Here is a 22,205-nt window from a genome sequence, read left to right on the forward strand (position 1 = left end):
ATTGCCCAAGGCACTGTAAAACGACCCAGGCAGTTGGAGGCGTGCAGTGGCCCCTCTGGGAGAGGTCAGATCTCCAGCCTGCTGTGGGAGGCAGGTTCACGTTTGCTTAGATGTCCATAGTCTGACTCTTACCCTTTTCTCTCGCGCGCTTGTGCTGCGGAGCTGTTGCTTGTTTGTTTTTCTCAACAAATAATTTGTTCTTCTTCACATTTGTCTGTTTGCTTAAATTTCATGTTATACACACCCACTAGATTAATGACCCCAGGGTCAGTACTGTCATTATATTCGGTCTCTTGAATATGGAGGCCTTCATTAATAATGGCCGAACCATGATCTCTGACCCTAGTTCTGACCTCATGTGGTCTCAATGTTGCATTAGGGCCACTAGAGTATATATGGTGCCAAGCACTCATGTCAATCTAGTTATTTGAGATCTGTAAAGCATCTACTCAATATTCTGTTGCAGCAGTAAAGAGGATCCACTTAAGATAATGAGGTTTTCAATCTAAACAAGTATGTTATTTATAAGAAGTATGTTTACTTGCACTCGTCCGTGAAGTTCACAAGGACACAGGGTATCCCATTTACAACCTTTTGCCAAACCTAATGCAGACTGTTCTAGGTTTGGGTAAAAATATTGATTTTCTCAATTGTGATACTGATTCATAAAGAGATAGTTCACCCAAACATCAAAATTATAGGATTATTTAGACATTCTCATGTCATTCCAAATCTGTATGTCTTTTTACTTTTGCAGAACAGAAGAAAAAAAATGTTTTAAGAACAAACTCTGTTTTTGTCCATACCATGAAAGTCCGTGCAGTTAGTTTTGTTTTGGACCCCATTGACCTTCATTATATGGACAAACAGTTCAAACATTCTTCTCCAAAGGCCTACCAGTGTGGCCTGATTCGCAAAAACAAATGACTCTAATGAGCCGATTCTTTTATTGAGTCGTTTAAAAAGAAAAGCTACCTTTTTAAGCAGTCTGAAACACTTTTTCATGATCGAATGACCATTATTTCTGAAGTATCCTGAAAATGAAATGAATCAAAATCAGAATCAAATTGAATCAAGAGCTTGTGAATGTCAGGTATGAAGGTCAGCCTTTGTATACATTTGTGTTTGTGTGTCTATCACCATAGGGTAAACCACATGATAGTCCTGTTGCTTGATGAGTGACATTTACCGTACTGCACTCCACTAATCACGAAGACACGAGAGCAGGAAGATAATCCTGTAGCACTGGGAATATTTTCCAAACAGCATACATGTTAGACAAGCAACAATCTCACCTAAGACCGATAGTCCCATTCTCACTCACTCATGTTTGCTTGCTTCTATCCACACAACTGTCCTCAAATATCTACCTTAACCAAAGCCTTTTTTCTCTAATCCACTGCTGTACATCCTTTGCCAATGTTTCTGAAATATAGACATGCCTCCCACAAACACCAATATGTTTTTAATGTAGCGAGCCATATATCTTGTCTCTTCAAGAAAATCTCACACAGTGTGTTTTCCATGGGAAACTTGCAGAAAGGCGGCTTTTATATGCCTTTTTCTCCCCTCCTTCACCTTCATCCGTCTTTTGAGGCGTTTGCCAAGCCAGCACAGCTTGAAGTCCTGGCAGGCCATTGTTTGTCTGTGATGTTAATGCTTCTGGGCAGACATTCTTTTGGAAGGGGTGAATGAGTGATATCTGAGGCGTTGGGAGATGTACCGTTGCCTCCCCACTGAATGATGGGACAACTGCTCCACGGCTGGCCCGAGAGCTGTAACCTGAGGAGGAGATCCTCCATCTGTGCCATTGTGAAAGGCCTGGAGGGCTCGAGGCTTAGCTGACCGACACCCCTGGGAGTCACGTCAGTCATTGCCCTAAGAGCGCCCTCTACAGGAAGGTGTCAGGTATAGTTCACCCAAAAATGCCTTTCTCTCATGTCGTTCCAATCCAAACCTGCATGAATTTCTATCTTCTGTACACAAGCAAGATATTTATTGCTTTGTCCATAGAATGAGGTCCTAAACAACACTGGACCCCACTGGCTTTTATTGAAAGGTTTCAAAATATCTTCTTTTGTGTTGCATAGAAGAAAGAAAGCCATATAGGTTTGGAATGTCAGAACATCATTCTGGTGAACTATCATGCTGTTTTTTTTCTGAGGCTTGCCTTAGCTTGATATTTTTGCCCGTTTCTTCAACGTCTCAGAATTCTTTTGATTTAATTGGCTTCCGTTGGAAATTCTTAAGTGAAGAGCCTCCTTCATTTTTCATTCCATTGTTAAGTCTGAGGAGCCTGACCTTGAGATGAACCAAGTTTAATCATGAACTCCTGGAGCCCACTGCCTCTCGGTGCCCTGCCTTTCTTTAGACTCGGGTCTGCCCCGGTCATCACCCATCACCCTCTGTTTGAACACGTAGAGAAAGAGCGATGGAGAGAATTGACTGAATAGGGGGATTATCATTATGGGAGGTTTTTGTTGTAAGACTTGTTCTGATGCAGCAATGTGCCATGTTTCTGTTAGTAGCCCTGATAGATACAGCTAATGAGCTTCTTTTTTAATCCTAATGATGAATTGGCACAGCATTGTGTGGTTTATTGACCAGCTGGCCCATCGCTCTTCAAACACATGAAAGAAATCTCAACATTGATGAGCTGTTTGTCTGTTATTGGGTTTAATGGGGTCAAATCTCTTTATAACCCACTGGAGCTCATCTGATACACATTGAAAATGAATGGCTGAGGTGGCATCTGATTTAGAGTCTGCATAAGAATATTATAAAATTACACAATGTGACTCAGTCCTCTCACTCATTGATTTTTCAGACACAGGACATAGAAAAGCACTCTAATGCCTTTAGGTGTTGTTATCCAGAGAGCTAATATGTCGTTGTCTGGTCTTCGAACTTTGTGACCCAGGGAAAAATAGTCTTTTAGTATCCTCTAGCGAAGATATTTCCCATGATAGACAGGTGAAACGTCATTTGCTTCAGTATATTTATTTATTTGGCGGATGCTTTTATCCAAAGTTGTTTACACCACGCAGCTACTGTTTTAACACTAATTTAAAGCTTAGTTTGAGACATTGAATGAAAAAAGGTAATACTTCACAATAAACAAGCAATAAGCAAATAACTTTACAACAAACAATCATTTGGTTTAATATTATTTTATAAATATACTATTGTTTATTGTCAGTTCATGTTTATTCATACTTTAATGTAAAATTACACAGCTGTTCAAACATTTTGTCACTGAGAGTTTTCTTTAAAAAAAGAAAAGAGAAATGAATACTTTTATTTAGAAAGGATGCATTAAATTGATGTAAATACTTTCGTAATGTTACGCAAAAATCTGTTATATTTAAATTAATGCTGATCTTTTGAACTTTGTTGTTTTTAATGTTGATAATAAGAAATGTTTTAGAGCACCAAACAAGCTTATGATTTCTGAAATCAGAATGAATGCCCATGAGTCGTCTTTGCCATCAAAGGAATACAAAAATATATATTAAAATGAAAATATTTATTTTAAATTGTAATATTTCACAATATTAAAATAAATGCAGCCTTGGCAAGCATAAAATACTTTTTTATATATATTTTATTTTTTTATCTTACCGACCCCACACGTTTAAATCGCGATATATAACCTGAAATGGTAGAAATATATTGGTAATGGTATATATAAAATTAATATTAACCAACATTTATAAATGCTTGTTCGTGATAACTTATGCTTTAACATAATGTTAAAAAATTGAACCTTATTGAAAAGTGTGTTCCTTGTTTTATCTTCCATGATCCCATGTTCTGGTTTTGGAAATCTGTAGGTGTACATTGATTTTTGTCAGTGCTAGACTGAATCATTCCACTTTATAAGATGACAGGAAACACAAGAAAAGCCAATAAATTTAATCAGGAAATAGCTTTGTTTTTGCCAGTGCCCAATGAGGAAATAAAAAGACCTGTTTAAATGTTACACACTTTCAAATGCCAGATTTTGAGTTGGAAACATTGGACTGCCTGATCTCTCAGGAAGTATGCTTTTCACAGCTTAAACTTCTTTCCATTTAAATGATGTAGCTCCCAAAAGTAGTAAACAATAGTTGTTCAAAATAGCCTTAAAGTGCTTGCAGACTTCGAGTAGCATCGAAACACATCCCTACACACACTCACTGCTAAACATGCATACACACACACACACAAACCACCGCCAAGCCAGCCAAACCTACAGGGAAACTCAGAATTCCAGCAGTGCGTTTGAAATCCACATAATGATAATCTGATAGGTCCCGAGCTCCATCTGCTCTCAATAGTCTTTTATTGTCCGTAATGAGTGGAAATCTTTGTGTCAGCGTGCCCAGCTGTGCTTCTGTCCACATCAGGATCGCAACACTAACCTCGCATTAGCCTGGAAACTCTTCTGGCTCTCCCCAGGGTTCCTGCTGGGTGTCCACCGGCTTACACCCTGAAAATTCCCACCAAATCCTGAGCATCCTTCATGTTTAAGTCGAGTCACCGGACCACAGTCAAGTTCGCCTGCATTACCTTACTCAGCCTTGGTGGAAAAATAATATTTTTTGCAGTGACTCTAAATGAATCTGACCTGAGCGTATCCATATCCGCTAAAGTCTTATATGCAGCCTATGGGAACCCATGTTTTGGAATTGCTTCCTTGTCAAAATGAATTTGTGCACATTCCGTTGACATTCATATTTGGTTAGATCCTCTCGAGGTCGTCTCGATTTATAATAAACAAGATGTAAATCTGGAATAGTTGGCTGTTTTGGCACGAGAGATGCACATTTTTTCTTCCAAAACATTCCTCAGAGTGCCATATTTCAAGCTGTCATCTCTCGCCCATGGAAAACTCATTCTTTCAGGCGTATTTAAAGCATCCACGTCAACGGCAGGATTATGATTTTTCCTTGTGATTCTCAGTGAGCCCTAGCAGACTCAGATTGGATGATTTACGTGCTTTCACATTTGCGGTAATTGCCCTCAAATAAGTGGCTTCCTCCAGAAGTGGCCTTTCTGTGAAGTAAGGGCTCGATGGCTCGTAAAACATGCGAATGAGAATAACTGCGTTGCTAATATTTCATATCATATATACTCACTGTGGCCTCTCTCTATTTTACAGGTTCTACCGAGGAGACTACCACATCGACGTATGCATTAACGATTATTTGGACGTATACTGTCCCCACTACATGGACTCGGTCCCTGAGGAGAGGACGGAGCGCTACGTCCTCTACATGGTCAACTACGACGGCTACAGTTCTTGCGACCACATGGCGAAAGGTTTCAAGCGCTGGGAGTGCAACCGGCCTCACTCGCCCAACGGGCCTCTGAAGTTCTCTGAGAAGTTTCAGCTCTTCACACCCTTCTCGTTGGGTTTCGAATTTCGGCCAGGCAGAGAATATTACTATATCTGTGAGTACCATGTTGATTTTTGTGCAGCAGTGATTTGTATCCCAATGATGTTTTATGGTCTTTGTATCCAAAACCCAACACTGTGCATGTTAAACAGATTTGTAAGGTTGGTTTTCAGTGGAAAAAACGCTGCATTGCTTTGAAAAGGATGTTGTATTAGCGTCCTAGTGGAGGATAACGCAACTCAACCAAGTCTTAGATTTAATAGTATATTTTTAAGACAGATATCTGATTACGAGCATTAAGGAAAGGAAGTCATTGCCAAGTATGACTTTGTTTTTCAGGAGTCTTGGCAAACAGACTACAAGGAAAACATGAACCTCAGGGAAAAACATCTTGGTCTTCCTCTAAAGAGTCTTTGTTACAAACTCCTAGTCTCAGCTTTCGTTTGCTCGTGAGAGGGCTCTTAAAAACAAGCATCTAAACCCATGTTTTTACAACTGGAGTCAGATCCCTACAGGGCGGGAGTGGGAAGACAAAATAAGGCACAGGAGTGGTCCGATTGCTCGGACTGCTCAGGGCCGCGATGGGTTCATTTATGCAGGCGCACGCAGGAGATGTGGAGCGTTTGATTTGGCGGAATCCGACCTGATGATCTGACAGATCTCATGGGCGCATAAAACGATGGACATGTTTTTATGAGATGTGAAAGGAAGGAATAGGAGAATGGGGAGGGGGAAGTGGTAGAAGCTGGAGATAAGTACATGTAGACTGCGAGAAAAGGCAGATAGGAATGCACGGTACATAGCATTTAGGGGTTAGATCCCAGCAGGAGATATGGATGTTTTGCATGAATGTGGGTGTCTATCGGAGACGTTGCAACATAGTAAAATTGACTTTTCCCCCTGAAGGCCTGTGAATAAGAATAATAGAATGAGAAACATATCAACGGAAGTGATGGAGCTGTCAGGATTTTTACTGTAAATGCAGCTTGGAAAACAAGACTTCATAGCACACGTCTCACTCCTGTGTGACTCAGTGTTATGATTCATCTGGTACGGGCTTCAGGTTTCGGGTTTCTCAGTGTAATTTCAAGTAGACAGTGGCTTTCAGTAATCTTAATTATATCAGAAACAAATTAAAGTACAAATATGAAACAGAAGTATTTTTTAACTGAGTTGTTCTATAAAAACCTATTTGAGCGGTTTGTTTGCTTAATAAAAAACATAATTTTAAATTGTAAATTAAATAAAAAGAAATGCAAATCATTTTTGTGACAAATGTGTCATTGTAAAGTCATTTGTCAAGTTTGTATTGTTTGCTGTTATATCTTTGCATTGTACTGTAAATACTGTAAAAATATAAATAAATGTAAGTTTGTCTGCATGTTGCTATAAAACAGTGTTTTTGTGTGTGTATATATATATATATATATATATACAAAAACACAATGTTTTATAGCAACATGCAGACAAACTTACATTAATTTATATATATATATATATATATATATATATATATATTACAGTATATCAAATTTCACTGTAAGCAATGCAAAGATATAACAGTAAACAACACAAACTTGACAAATGACTTTACAATGACACATTTGTCACAAAGTAATAGTAAAAGCTGCAAAAATAAAACTATATAGTTTTATTTTTGCAGCTTTTACTATTTAGTACATCCTGTGTATGTTTGTTTTTTTAAATACAGAATATGGCAAGAAGCAAAAAACTTTTTTTTTTTTTTTTGTCTATTTAATATTTTAAAGAAGTTTTCATAAATCATTCTCTTCATTAGTTTGATGTCTGCCTGTCATGATTTGGTTAGACAGAATGTCTTTGTTAGCTGGTGTGGTGGCTAATCATTCTGAGTGAGGGGTCGCTCCAGGAGAGCAGAGGGTGACAAGCGCGGTCTCTGTGCTGTCAGTCAGCACACCCGGCCCGCTCAGGAAGCGATCAGGGGGGATCAGAGGGCCCGGCCCTGCAGGTCAAATGTGAACATGCTCTGATGACTGCAGTTGAACTCACAATCCTGAACGGCTCAAGGCAGCATGTTTTTCCAATATGGCCGATGTGGAAGTCTGATCTTAATCTCAGAGGATAGAAATCCAATTTCAAGGAAAGGTTTTTAGTTGGCCTCTCCCTCCTGCGCGAGTGGGGCCAACGGCAGTGCAGGCTGTCTGATATGAGCCCACTTCAAAAGACCACGACTGCTATTTGTAGTCTAGTCCCTCCATCTTCATAATGCTGTAAGGTAAACCAGAAACATTCCCACTTTGTGCTTAAAGTAAGATCTGATTTGTAGCCTCGATAAGAATTCTGTACTTTGCAGTTTACTTGTAAGTGGTGTAGTCGCTACCTGAGCCAAAATTATTCCCCGCATAACAAAGCGCTCTCATAGCACTCAAGAATGCACAAGAAAAGAGATAGGTGTGTCTTATCTCAAAGACGGAGCATCAATCCATCTTTCCCTCATTTATCAGACTTCTCGGTTACATCACATCTGATCTCCCAACCCATAGCTGGAATAGTGGTGTCTGGGAGGTTTATTGCCCCTGGTCGTCTGCAGCTCGGGTGGATAACTACACAGGGATCTGGTGTCGGCCGTGTGGGAAAGGAGACGTGGATGAGCAGCTCGGGCCGTGACAGTGTAGAGTGTCTTTGAATAAGCAGAGTTGGTGTAGTAGTCTAGTCTTAATGTCTGCCAATGAGAGGTCAGTTACACACCACATGCTGACAGCGAGGGATTTCTGATGACTGTCAGAATGAGAGTTTGTCATAGATGCCACCCATGAAATCATCCTAATACGGCCGAGACTGTTGATTATTGCCACAGTTTATGTTGAAAGAAATTTGGGGAGAGCCCTGAAATCAGAGAATTGTTTTCTTGTTGGCACTCGGCATTCATGCAGTCACAAACACAGTGCTTCTGGTCCAAAATTAACACTTGTCAACTGCAATTTGCAAGTAAAAATTTGCTTTGATGAGTAAATAGGAAGTTTCTTTGCCAGTAACTGATATAAGGAACTTAATCTTAATACTCTGTTGAAGTCGAACTGTAACATTCTGACCATGTACAAACCGTTTACTAAAGAAAGCATTTGTTATGACTTAAAAAAATATTTAACTTGCATAGTTGATTGACAGAAATGTATCTAGGATGTCTTTTTTTCTACAGAATTTCATGTGGTAACGTGAAATATTTCATACTTTAATGTCAAGATGGGTCGTCTTCACGTTTCTATAACAGTCTGACCTCGCATATGATGCTGCTGCAGGAAAAGCTGTCTAATTATATTCAGATATTATTATTCTTTTTGCAGTTATCCTATATTTTATTAGTAGTGTCCTTTGATATATACTGTTTTTCAATTGAAACACGAGCTAGATGAACGTCTTTGACCATTGTGCGTCTTTTGTAGAGTCTCACGTATGACGCATTCTAAAAATACGACAGTAAAGTTAACTTGAGTTTAACTTAAAAAAAACTGCATCTCTAGACCTTGCCCTTTTTTCCCCATTCTTCTGACCTGCATCTTGTGTTTTTAACAACAAAACGTGTTCTGTGTGAACTGACCCTTAGAATACATTTAAAATTAGCCAAAATTAAACTCACTGTTTGTTCACATGCATTCTTTTCTTTGTTAAAAAAGGGAGAAATACAGATTTCTTTTGTGTGTGGCGATACCTCTGAACTAGAACGTTTTGAATGTTTTTCTGCGGTTTCGCTCTGGTTGTCATCAGTCATGAATCCCTGTAGAGCAACACATCTTTCATCCGCAGTCTCCCGCCCCACATATCCAAATGCCCACCCCGGGATGGCATCCTAGTAACGTCTCTGGGCAAAAAGTTAATTCTGGACTCTGACAATACCGTCTGACAATACTTGGTTTGCACGCTCACACTCAGCCATTATTTATTGCGGTAGTAGCTGACATTGAGTTTAAGGTTGTACCGCAAAAGTGGTGTTTCCAATCAACACTGGGATCCCGCTCCAAACTAGACTAGACTTGAGGAATGAGACAAAAGCAATTTCAGCCATTTCAAAGGAAATATGCTTGTGGGGACATGATTAAGGGTTTATAAGCCCCCAGTATGTCAGTGTAGACAGCATATAAGCACATTGATTTAACCCAACCTCTCCCTGCAGTCATGAGGGTGTGGGGATGAGAAGAGAGACAGCAGATTAAGTGCAGCTGGAGACCCCACACAGCAGGGAATCATGGGGGTCAAGGCTAGAAGAGCCGTGGTGCATTATGGGAATGTCTGCAAGCTCAGAGATGAGCCAGTCAGCTAATGGGGAAAAGAGTTATAATTCTTTTCTTCCGACATGTCTTTCTCTTGTTTCTTTTTCTTGCCTCTACAGTCAACAGATCCTGTTATAGCTTCTTCTTGACACTTTCATGGGGGTTTAAAGTGTTAAACAGATCTATAGTTCAATGGTCCATACTGTTTTTTTTTTGTTAATCTTTTAATTTATTAACAAAAATACATTAAAATACAGTTCGCTTTCACAGGGACTTAAATAATGACTGTCAAGGTCAATATGTCTCTTAACTTTTATAATTTCCCATAACATTTTCAGTTTAATGACTCGTGTATGTCACAAGTATAAAGTAACAACACATTTCAATATTCTGTTTAAATTACTGAGATCTCAGCACATGCATTTTTAAACTACATTTCCCGTTTTACTTTATCATAGCTATACTCTTATATACTCATTGCCCATATTTTCCCTCAATTATCCAGTACTGTGGCTTCATGAAGGATGACTGGAGGAGACGATGTAAGGTTCAGCAGTTCAGAGTCACTGGCGATAAGGTCTATGGGCTGAACAGAAGTCATTTGTATCATCACAGCTGATTACAGAGCTTTTAGTGGCAGGTGTTTCTTTCGGCCTGTGATTTGTCATTTGCAGCTGTTGATGTTACTAGCCGCCAGTACAGCTTTAAGTAGCAGGTGTTGATGTATGTAGTGACCAATCAACATCTAAGAGGCTTGTGGAAAGGTCACAGCCAGCAGAGGTTAGGAAAAGGAGCTCGGAAAAAGTTTACCACAAATGCTCTGTCCCGTAAAAATAATAATAATAATAATAATAATTAAACCTGTTGATAGTGATGTCTGTTCAAAATAATGGTGTCCAATAAATATTTATCCTGCCATTAATGGACCTTATGTGCTGTGTAAATTGTCAAGTAATCCAAATTTTAGGCATTCAACCAGGAAAACAAGACATCCATGGCCAGGTTTTTTTTTCCACTATAAGAAAACTCAATTCACCGTGGAGCACATGTCCATGTCAGTGAAAGCGAGCCTCACCAATTTAATTATCAAGAACATATTGTGTTTGCTATAAGGAAATTGCCTTTTGTGTGTGTGTGCTGTCCGCACATATTACATTGAGGCTTTGAAGGAGGGGATTTATTGAAGTGCATCGCATTGCTCATTACTTAGTCACCTTTACGTCCAGAGTGATCTGTGGGAAAAAATACCAAACCTTCTTTCCCCCTCACCCCACCGGTCCTCATTTGCATCGCTCCCTGACTACGCCAGATTGCATTATGTACTGCACAAAGAGAGGACAGTGGAGAGAGAGGCCGTCTACCTGTTCTTCTTAAAGCGCTAATAAGCCTCTTTATGGAGAGGACAAATTGAAAAACATGGCTTATGGTTGAGATGACAAGGGGAACAGCATAGCAAATGTAGCGCCGTCTGCATCTATCAGTAAGAACCCAAATGAATGCTGATTGTGCGTCCCTGTGAGGCCGGTGGAAGCATTCAAATGAGGCTTTTGCATGTAGAAAGCCGCAAACTGCTAAGTCAGGTAACATCTGAGGATGTACTGATAGACTAAACCTGAAACAAATGATCCTAGTGGCCTTGAGCCAGTGGAGCTGTTTAGAAAGCTTGTCAAAATAAGAAATCTTTTGGCTATATTTTTCAGGTTTTGTCTTGATTTATTCATTTGTTTTAGGAGTAATCAATCGAATCAAAACTGTTTTGTGTTTTTCAACAAAAAGAAAAGTTGTATTTTGCTATTTTAATGAAAATATAGGTATATTATAATATTATAATATAGATATATAATTTTTAATAAATAATGTATATTTTTGTATTTTAGTATAAAAATACACAACATTTAAATATAAATTATATATATATATATATATATATATATATATATATATATATATATATATATATATATATATATATATATATATAATAAATATAAAATTTATATTTAAATGTTGTATATATATATATATATATATATATATATATATATATATATATATATATAAACTCTGGTCTATCTTGTGTGGGCTGCTCGAACTTGAAGCATTGTGCACTGTGAACATTATTGTCTCTTCTGATAAATGACTTGTTGTACCTAATTTGTTAGTCGCTTTGGAAAAAAGCATTAGCTAAATGACTAAATGTAAATGTAGAATTGAAATGAAAATTTTGGCAGTGCGTGTAAAAAACAAGGCCAGTAGAAAAAAATCCTTATTGTTGAACCCGGTAATGCATCTAAAGCTAAAAAAATGACTTGATGTATTAAACAATGTGCAGCATGGATCGATGGAGCCTAATATTGACCATCTCAAATGTTTCCACAGCATCTACAGTCAGTGAAAATGGGAGACGGAGCTGCTTGAAGCTGAAAGTTTTCGTCAGACCTTCGAGTAAGTTTTACAAGCCCCTCAGCCAGATCCTGGCGTGGCTTCTGACAAAATGTGGTTGCACTTACATCGTATATTACTGCTGGAATAGTTCAGCGAGTCAAAGATGATGTCATGACCCTGACAACACCCTGTTTTGTGTTTCTCCCACAGACAACTGCGAGAAAAGTCACGACCGCGTCGACAGGATCAGTGATGGAAGCATTAACTCTATAGAAAATAATAATGGTTCGTACTGTGTGTCAAAGGCATTTCCATATTCAAAACTATCAGTACTGTCAAATGTGATCATAAACCTCTTTTAATACTACGTTCTTTTCTCCATTTAGATGGAACGAGTCATGAATCTGCCGAACCATCCCGGAGTGATGTCAATGGCGGCGGGCACATTCAGACTGTAGGGCCCTTGTTGGCCTCAGCGTTGGTTCTTTTGGTTTCACTGTCCTACTTATAGCATCCTGTATGTGCACAGTGACAAACCTGAGGTATACAGGAGGACTCGTGACCGAGCACTTTGAAGGAACATTTGAGATCTTTCTCTCAACTGAAAAGTAGTTCCTCGCGCAGGAAGACGCGATTTGTACTTCTCAACTTTTGGCGATATAACTGGATGGATTTCAATGAACAAAAAATCTCCATCCCATGAAAAAAAAACCTCTCTTGTACACGGATAAAACCCACTAAACTATGACACATATACAAAAATAGGTCTGTGTCCTCTTGGTGCCCTATGTAACGTTGGAGAGGGCCCTGTAATTGGGGCAGAGGGGGAAAAAAAGACCTTTTCACAAAGACCTCTTTCAGTGTTGCCGTCCAGAAAAAAAAGAAGTCTTATAACAGATCAAGAGGACTATCCGAGGGATCTCTCCACTTGCATTGTGGGTAAACGTCATCACTATGGACTCAACTGCTGACTCTTAGATATCATGGCAAATTGTTGCCTGATAGCATCCCTTATAAAAGAGAGCGCATGGAGCTTTTTAATATCTAAACCAGAGTTGACTCAGGTGAACGGTGAGATTTTTGAAAAGTTTTCGTAGATAAAAGGAAAAGATAAGCACTCATTTTGTACATTGTGTACAGGTGTACATGGGACTGAAACACAGATGTGGTGTTCTTGAAGTAAAATGCGCAAGTGTAGCTGCCAAAATCGATGTTTTGTTAGGAGTACGGAGCCTCACTGATCAATCGTTTGAGTGAATATACTAATTTGTTTGGTGAATCATCCTTTTCTTATTTATTGTTCAGTCTTAGTGCTCTTGACACTTTGTCGTGCTAGTCATCAGCCAGAATTCAGGAGAACACAAAATGCCTAGCTTCAGTCAACTTACCTTGATTTATGTGAATAACAACCGCATTACAGTAACTTCTGATTACGGTTTAATATTTTAGCAAGTCGATCCCTGAAATGGATTTATCGGGGGACATCTCAACAGCAGCACATCTCCATATCATGTCCGTCAGGGGTCACGGCACTCCTTATGGATGGGCGGGAGGGGGAAATGTTTTGCGTTAGTTTTGTAAATGCTTCCTGTCTTTTTAACCCTAGAGTAACCAAAATGAACAGCATTGACATTTTAATTCGGTCAACAATACGAGCTCATACCTTTGCCTATTGAATTATGTAAAAACTGATTTTTTACGAAGGGTAAAGGGAAAGTAATTCAGTCATTTTCTTATATCCTCCTAACGACTCCTCACGTGGACTTTTCTTTTATCAAAGTGCATTTCAGCCATGCTTTTTTTATATTTATTTACTTTTTCAATAGGGAGCTTTACGCACTAAAAGCTCATCTGGGAATCTACTGAAACAGTAGCGGAGCGTCGCTTCCACCCCAGTGGCAGCTGACACCCTAACGTGATTTAATAGGCTCTTTGATGTTGTCCAAAGTGCCTGGCACGCAGACCACATACTGCGAGGCCTCATGTGGGTTATTTCTGGAATTAAAAAATCGACAGCAGCACGGGAGGAGCGCGGTGTCCAGTTCAGCCGCAGGCTAGCGTTACTCTCGCGAACTTGGCCAGAGATGGAGAAAGATGAGATCTCCTGCTGGGATCAATAGTAATGGCCTTTACAGACACAAAAAACAGGGTAAATATTTGCCCCAGTCCCTGTTCTCCTTGCTCAAATAGTTTCCATGTTTTTCATTCACATCTATGTATCGACAGTTGGGAAGCCGCATAAAGGTAGCATTTGCTTTTTATAGGAAATGTACTGTTTTTCAGTAGGCTAGCTTCTATGGTTCTTTTACATTGGTAACACAGGAGCACATGGGTCCTATGGATGCTATGTATCCGTACATCATATCATATAGGCATGTGATGTGATAAATGAAATGAGACATTTAGAAATAATCCAGTAAAAAAGCATAATATCAAACACACAATCAGTTTTATTTAATTTAAACGTTTGTTTTCATTTTGAGCAACAGATCATCATTCATGTAGACAACTAGGAATGTGTGCTGGTCCATCCTCAAAAGCACCACTGTACTAAATCATATGCTTAAAAACTCATTTACATTTTTTTTTTATAATCCCCTGTGGAACATTTTAAAGTATGCAGATTGAGAGGAAATGCTGTCATTTATTGTCATGGGAACAAACCTAGAAGGACATTTTTAGTCTGTTTAATTCAGGAAACATTATTTTTATAAAACGACTGCAGTGTCTGTTTTTGTCCATATGCTAAAGTCCTGTTTGTTCTTTTTATATTGAGAATTTGAGGTATATCTCATTCACCACAAGGCAATTATGTTCCCGTATTCTCTCATCGTTTTTATCCCAGAAAATATTTCTTCAGTGTTAGACATTATTTCCTAATTCTTTCCACACCTGCTTCTTCATACAGCTGTGAAGACCGTGATATCTAAACCACCGTTTCTCTTGGCTTCTTGGCTGTGTTGCCTGAATATTAGACATTTGCTGTGACGTCTCTTGACGGTACAGTGCTGACTTGCATTATGATATGACACGTTTTTATATCTCCAAATGCCATTGTTTGTAAATACACGCTGGAGCAGCTCAAATAAATGATTAAATAAATTTGTCATTGTTGTAAGAATCGTCTTCCTCTTCTCTTTTTTTTTCTTCCTCTTCTCTTTTTTTTTTTCTTCCTCTTTTTTTATATTTTGTATTTTAGGGTATTATTATTAATATTGCCCAATGTGTCCGATTGTATTTATTCCACAGAGTTTTAGGGTTTCCAATGAACTGACAGTGTGCAAACATTGTTCGGGAGCAAATTCCAGCACTTTGTTCTATCCCAGTGTTTTATGATTTAGCTAAGCCTTAAACCTTTTCTTTTCCTTTCCTTCCGTTTCCTTTCAAATCCTTAATTATACGAAGGCAGGGATTTCGGATAACTGATTGTTCTATGAGTGAGGGATAGAAATGGTAACATTTACCCATCATTATTATTACACTCAGGTGTCAATGAATATTAATGAGCGAGTGCACACTCTTGGGCATTGGCCAGTTTAAATAAGAATAGGCTTCAGGGGGATTCCTTGGTGACATGGTGTCTAGTGTTCTTGCTGATTTGCCTCTAAATATCTTAGAGCCTTGTTTTATTTCTGCCCCCTGACCTTTAGAAAAATACAGACAGAATGTGGTTAAAAAGGACAACTATAATCTATTCCACACTCACATGATGCTTTTCAGCAATTTCTAGGCTTTTACCTTAAAGGGTTAGCTCACCCCAAAATTAATATTTTTCCATTAATTACTTGTTTTACATGTCGTTCGACACCTGCAATACCTTTGTTTATCTTTGGAACAAAAATTAATATATTTATGTGGCTCAGAAAGGCCTTCATTGACACCAATGTCATTTCCTCTCTCTAGACCCATAAAAGACACTAAAGACGTCGTTACAAAGTCCATCTCACTACAGTGGTTCTACAATTATTTTATGACGCGATGAGAATAGTTTTTGTGCGCAAAAATAAATAACGTCTTATATAGTGATGGGCCGATTTCAAAACAAAGCTTTGAACCGTTATGAATCAGTGTATCGATTCATGTCTCGGATCACGTGTCAAACTGCTGAAATCACATGACACTGGCGATCCGAACCACTGATTCAATACACTGATTCATAACGGTTCGAAGCTTTGTTTTGAAATCGGCCCATCACTATATAAGTCGTTATTTTTTGCGCACAAAAACTATTCTCGCTGCCACTGTAGTGAGATGGACTTTGTAATGACATCTTTAGTGCCTTTTCTGGTTCTTGAGAGAGGAAATGACATTGGTGTCAATGAAAGCCTTTCTCAGAGATCAGATTTTAACAAAAAAATCTTCATTTGTGTTCCGAAGATGGACGGAGGTCTTACGGGTGTCGAACGACATGAGGGTAAGTAATTATTTACAGAATTTTCATTTTTGGGTGAACTAAACCTTTAAAATAATATTTTAACAGATTTTATTTATAACGCACTTTTCATTCTGAAGAATCTCAAAGTGAACAAAAAAAAGCCACCATATGTCATTTTTCACCACTAGAGGTCGCTTATTCAAAACAAAGGCGTAGCTTTATGACGCCTGAAATTCACAGAGCTTTTATTATGCCGCAGATGACTGCTTCTGTTTTTTTTGGTCATGTGCACGCAGCGCTGTTTTATCATATTAGACAGATTATGTGAGTGTGTTAAAAGTTGTTATAATGCTTCTCTGTGCATTTGCCCGGTGGCTACTATGAGACACTTGTTGCACACTGCAGTAAGATAGATTGATATTAGGCATGGTAAAACATGGTACTCGAGGTAAATCATGAAAACAAGATTTAATAATAAGACTAACTGTGTTGAGCTATATAACAAGAATTAGGTTTTTTGTTGATGAATGTGTTCAAAAATATAAAAAACATGTTTTAAAACGTCTCGGTTACGTCTGTAACCTTAGTTCCCTGAATAGGGAACGAGACGCTGCGTCACCGCTTTGGGAACGCCCCTGCGTGATTGCGTCGTGAAGTACGTATGTCATCAGTCCAATAGGAAAATGGATCATCATCGGCGGGTGACGTCACGGACCCGGAAACTATAAAGCACACCGGCAAACACATGCCGTTAATTTCTGAAAAGGATGAAACAAGGAGCTTGCGGGGAGTATGGTAAGGTGACGCAGCGTCTTGTTCCCTATTCCCTACTCGATTATTCCCTTCTCTTAGGGAGAAAAAGCGTGAAGAAAGAATCTAGAAAGATTCTTATTCTAGTCTTTAGAATAAGAAACTTCTCTGAAACTTCCTTGAGCGGCTCAAAGGGAGCCTCGGAAAGACCCTGAAGGACCACAGAGATCCCAGGCTGGCACCCTGGTGCTTACTGAAGGTCTCAGCCTCAAAGCACCACACAGAGCGTTTGTTGAAGACAACAGAAGCTAACGGCATGTGTTTGCCGGTGTGCTTTATAGTTTCTGGGTCTGTGACGTTACCCGCCTATGACGTTCCGTCTTCCTATTGGACTGATGACATACGTGCTTCACGACGCAATCACGCAAAGGCGTCCCCAAAGCGTTAACGCAGCTCAAGTTCCCATGATATAGTTCCCATGATAATTTATATTAAAGCGTCTTTGTTGTTTCCATGGTTTCTACAAAATAAAACCAAAATCGAGGGTAACGCATGTATGATGTCATTAATAGGCGACGCATGGACCCGCTCTGTGTTCTGGTTAAAATTGCTTATTTCTCTGGATTTAAACAGTCTTGGAAACATTTGGGATGGTTACGTTAACCAAATATTTAACATTTAACTAGTGGTTTTTGGATACATATTGTGCCTTTAATGAGACATAAAATAGATTTTTGTTCGATCTACTGTATATATATACAAAGTTTTATTTAAAAAAAAACTATAGTTATTGTGTGTGATAAAGCAAAAAAAAAAAGTATCTTAAAATGCATTGACCTTATTGGCCTTTTAAGTGAACGATTGCTATAAGACAAAAAGTAAGTGTTTTTCATCCTTTTACAATTAAATGCAAATAAGTTCTTGGTTGCTAAGGAACTGTAAAGAAGAGAAATTTACCTCTGAACTCTGCTCAACTAACTGAAATTCTCTAAGAGAAATGAGGCTGGATAATGTATTAAAGCTAGTTAAGATCCTAAAACATGTATTTGCACACTTGACCCATGTTCTTTAGGCCATATGAAGCATTATCCTCTGAGGAAAGAGATCAACATGTGAAAAATTCTAAGCTGGGTATGCAGTCTGCTGATATTTATGGCAAAAAAAAAAACTAATTTTAGTTACCAAATTCCTAATTAATTCTAAAATGAAACAGTATCTCGCTTTATATGGAGTATCTGCAACTCCATTTAGCGATCTAAAAATAACCGCACACTACAGCTGAGAGGATTCATTTCTCCTTTCATACAGGGAAAGCCTGGGGCAATGTGATATTTCCAAGGCCAGTGATCAAACATAAAATAAGGTCTTGTAAGTGACTGTACACTTCCAACGTGTATTAATGTGAAGTCAAGCCTCCTTGACGAACAGACAAACAGCCTGCATGGGGGGAAAAAGGGCTGCAAACTGGGGAAATTATTTGCAGGTAGCACAAAGAGATGGGAAGGCAACGAGGCACGTCTGGACCCAATGTTTGGTTTCTGGATGTGGACAAAAATGGTGTCTGATAAAGCAGTTGAGTCTAGCAAATGCTGTTCCAAACCTGTATGAGTTTTCTTCTTCTGCTGAACACAAACGACGATATGTTAAAGAATGCTGAAGGTACAGTTGACGTTCTGTATACAGAAGTCAATACTGTCAACTCTTTACCAACATTCTTTAAAAGAAAAACTCATACAGGTTTGGAACAACAACAACTTCTGGGTGAGTATATAATGACATTTTCTTTTTGGGTGAACTATCCCTTTAAATGCACTTTTAAGAAAAGAAAATGACTGTATTTCTAAAAAGAATTAAGAATTTAAGTCAATAAACATGTTCTTGGTTATCTGTAATTCTCATTTAAAATCAGAAAATAAAGGCTACATTATATTGTACCTTGAAAATCTGTCTGAAACCAGATCATTCGTAGGGAGTGTTGCAGGCATTTTTGTGTTGCCTCAAAATACAGATCAGCCCCTTCCCTCACAATCAGCGATTAAAGTATCAAGCCTACGAATGGGATGGGATTGAAATGTCAACTTGTTGGAATCTGACTCTTCAGTTGCGGAGGCAAGTACATTTTAGGAGACGCACGAAAACGCAAAACATGTTTCATGTAATTGATAGCGCCTTTCCCAAGTTCAAGGTTTGCAAAAGGTTGCCATGTTTTGCTCGAAAACGCGTCAAAAATAGCTACAAACTAGGTACTTTCACATACAAAAAAGCTGCCTGTTTAGTAATTTACTGACCTGGAAGGGAACGTATGGAATGTCAAAGCTGAGAATATTAAAAATAAATAAATACATTAATAAATATACAAAGAAATGTACAATATATATATATATATATATATATATATATATATATATATATATATATATATATATATATATATATATATATATATATATACCGGGATCTTGTCCTTTCGCTCATGACCCACAGTTCATGACCATGGGTGAGAGTTGGAACGTAGATTGACCGGTAAATCGAGAGCTTCGCCTTACGGCTCAGCTCCTTCTTCACCACAACAGATCAGTACATCGCCCACATTACTGCAGATGCTGCACCGATCCGTCTGTCAATCTCCCGTTCCATCCTTCCCTTACTCGTGAACAAGACCCCAAGATACTTAAACTCCTCCACTTGAGGCAAGAACTCTCCACCAACCTGAAGTGAGCATGCTACCCTTTTCCGACTGAGAACCATGGCCTCGGACTTGGAGGTGCTGATTCTCATCCCAGCCGCTTCACACTCAGCTGCAAACCGTCCCAGTGCATGCTGAAGGTCCTGGTCTGAAGTTGCCAACATGACAACATCATCTGCAAAGAGCAGTGACGAAATCGCGTGGTCCCCAAACCGGACACTCTCCGGCCCTTGGCTGCATCTAGAAATTCTGTCCATAAAAATTATGAACAGAACCGGTGACAAAGGGCATCCCTGCCGGAGACCGTCATGCACCAGGAACAAATTTGACTTACTGCCGGCAATGCGAACCAAGCTCCTGCTCTTGTCGTAAAGGGACTGTACAGCCCTAAGCAAGGGGCCTCGGACCCCATACTCCCAGAGCACCCCCCCCACAGGGCGCCTCGAGGAACAAAGGTCTGCCAGTCCATAGGCACTCTCCCTAACTGCCACACGATGCTGCAGAGCCGCGTCAGCCAAGACAGCCCCACAACATCCAGAGACTTAAGATACTCAGGGCTAATCTCATCCACCCCCGGCGCCTTGCCACCGAGGAGCTTATTAACTACCTCAATGACTTCAGCCCGGGTGATGGACGAGTCCCCCCCCCCCCCCAAGCCCTCAGCCACTGCTTCCTCAAAGGAAGATGTGTCGGTGGGATTGAGGAGATCCTCGAAGTATTCCTTCCACCGTCCAACAATATCCCCAGTTGAGGTCAGCAGCTGCCCATCTCCACTGTAGACAGTGTTGGTAGGGCACTGCTTCCCCCTCCTGAGGCATCAAACGGTTTGCCAGAATCTCTTCGAGGCCAACCGATAGTCTTTCTCCATGGCCTCACCAAACTCCTCCCAGGCCCGAGTTTTTGCCTCCACAACTACCCGGGCTGCTGTCCACTTGTCCTGCCGGTACCTGTCAGCTGCCTCAGGAACCCCACAAGCCAGCCATGCCTGATAGGACTTCTTCTTCAGCTTGACGGCATTCCTTACTTCCGGTGTCCACCACCGGGTTCGGGGATTGCCACCCCGACAGGCACTGGAGACCTTACGGCCACAGCTCTGAGCGGCCGCCTCGACAATGGAGGTTAAGAACATGGTCCATTCGGATTCAATATCTCCAGACTCCCTCGGGAACTGGTCGAAGTTCTGCCGGAGGTGGGAGTTGAAGTTCTTTCTGACAGGGTGTTCAGCCAAACGTTCCCAACAGACCCTCACAGTACGTTTGGGTCTGCCGAATCTGTCCAGCTTCAGATCCAACTCACCACCAGGTAGTGATCGGTTGACAGCTCTGCCCCTCTCTTCACCCAAGTGTCCAAGACATACGGCCGGAGGTCAGATGAGACAACCACAAAGTCGATCATCGACCTTCGGCCTAGGGTGTCCTGGTGCCATGTGCACTGATGGACACCCTTATGCTTGAACATGGTGTTCGTTATGGATAAGCCATGGTTAGCACAGAAGTCCAATAACAGAACACAGCTCGGGTTCAGATCAGGGGGGGGGCGTTCCTCCCAATCACCCCCCTAAAGGTGTCTCTGTCACTGTCCACGTGGGCGTTGAAGTCCCCCAATAGAACGATGGAGTCTCCAGTCGGAGCACTTTCCAGCACCCCTCCCAGAGACCCCAAGAGGGCCGGGTACTCTGCACTGCGATTCGGCCCATAGGCACAAATGACAGTGAGAGACGTATCCCCGACTCGAAGGCGCAGGGAAGCGACCCTCTCATTCACCGGGGTGAACTCCAACACATGGCGATTGAGCTGGGGGGCTATAAGCAAACCCATTCCAGCCCGCCATCTCTCACCATGGGCAACTCCAGAGTGGTAGAGTCCAGCCTCTCTCTCGAGAAGTGTGGTTCCAGAGCCCAAGCGGTGCGTGGAGGTGAGCAAGACTATTTCTAATCGGTATCCCTCGACCTCCCGCACAAGCTCAGGCCCCTTCCCCGCCAACGAGGTGACATTCCACGTCCCTAGAGCCAGTTTCCGTGTCCAGAGATCGGGTCGTCGGGAGCCTTGCCTTCGACTGTTGCCCGATCCACTATGCACCAGCCCCTTATGATCCCTCCTGCAGGTGGTGAGCCCACAGGAGGGCGGCCCCACGTCGCTCTTTCGGGCTGAGCCCGGTCGGGCTCCATGGGGGAAGGCCCGGCCACCAGGCGCTCGCATACTAGCATCAACACCGGGCCTGGTTCCAGGGTGGGGCCCCGGCTGCGCCATGCTGGGCGACGTCTCGGCCCTTGATTTTAAGTTGGTCATCATAGTGGGCTTGTGAACTGCTCTTAGTCTGACCCGTCACAAAGGACCTGTTTTCCTATGCCCTACCAGGGGCATAAAGCTCAAACCCCTCCA

At 40.6% G+C, this 22,205-nt stretch overlaps 1 protein-coding gene across 1 annotated transcript in view; it reads left to right on the top strand.

Moving 5' to 3' along the window:
- The window catches only part of efna5a (ephrin-A5a), a 49,965-nt gene extending 34,867 nt beyond the window's left edge, over nucleotides 1-15,098 (top strand). The window contains exons 2-5 of the mRNA XM_067423836.1: nucleotides 5,144-5,436; nucleotides 12,008-12,073; nucleotides 12,224-12,298; nucleotides 12,400-15,098. Coding sequence (XP_067279937.1) covers nucleotides 5,144-5,436; nucleotides 12,008-12,073; nucleotides 12,224-12,298; nucleotides 12,400-12,524 — 559 coding nt within the window. The 3' untranslated portion in view covers nucleotides 12,525-15,098. The remainder of the gene's footprint in view (nucleotides 1-5,143; nucleotides 5,437-12,007; nucleotides 12,074-12,223; nucleotides 12,299-12,399) is intronic.
- Nucleotides 15,099-22,205: the final 7,107 nt, after the last annotated feature.

This window comes from Pseudorasbora parva, chromosome 18, assembly GCF_024679245.1.
Source record: "Pseudorasbora parva isolate DD20220531a chromosome 18, ASM2467924v1, whole genome shotgun sequence".
Classification (NCBI taxonomy): domain Eukaryota; kingdom Metazoa; phylum Chordata; class Actinopteri; order Cypriniformes; family Gobionidae; genus Pseudorasbora; species Pseudorasbora parva.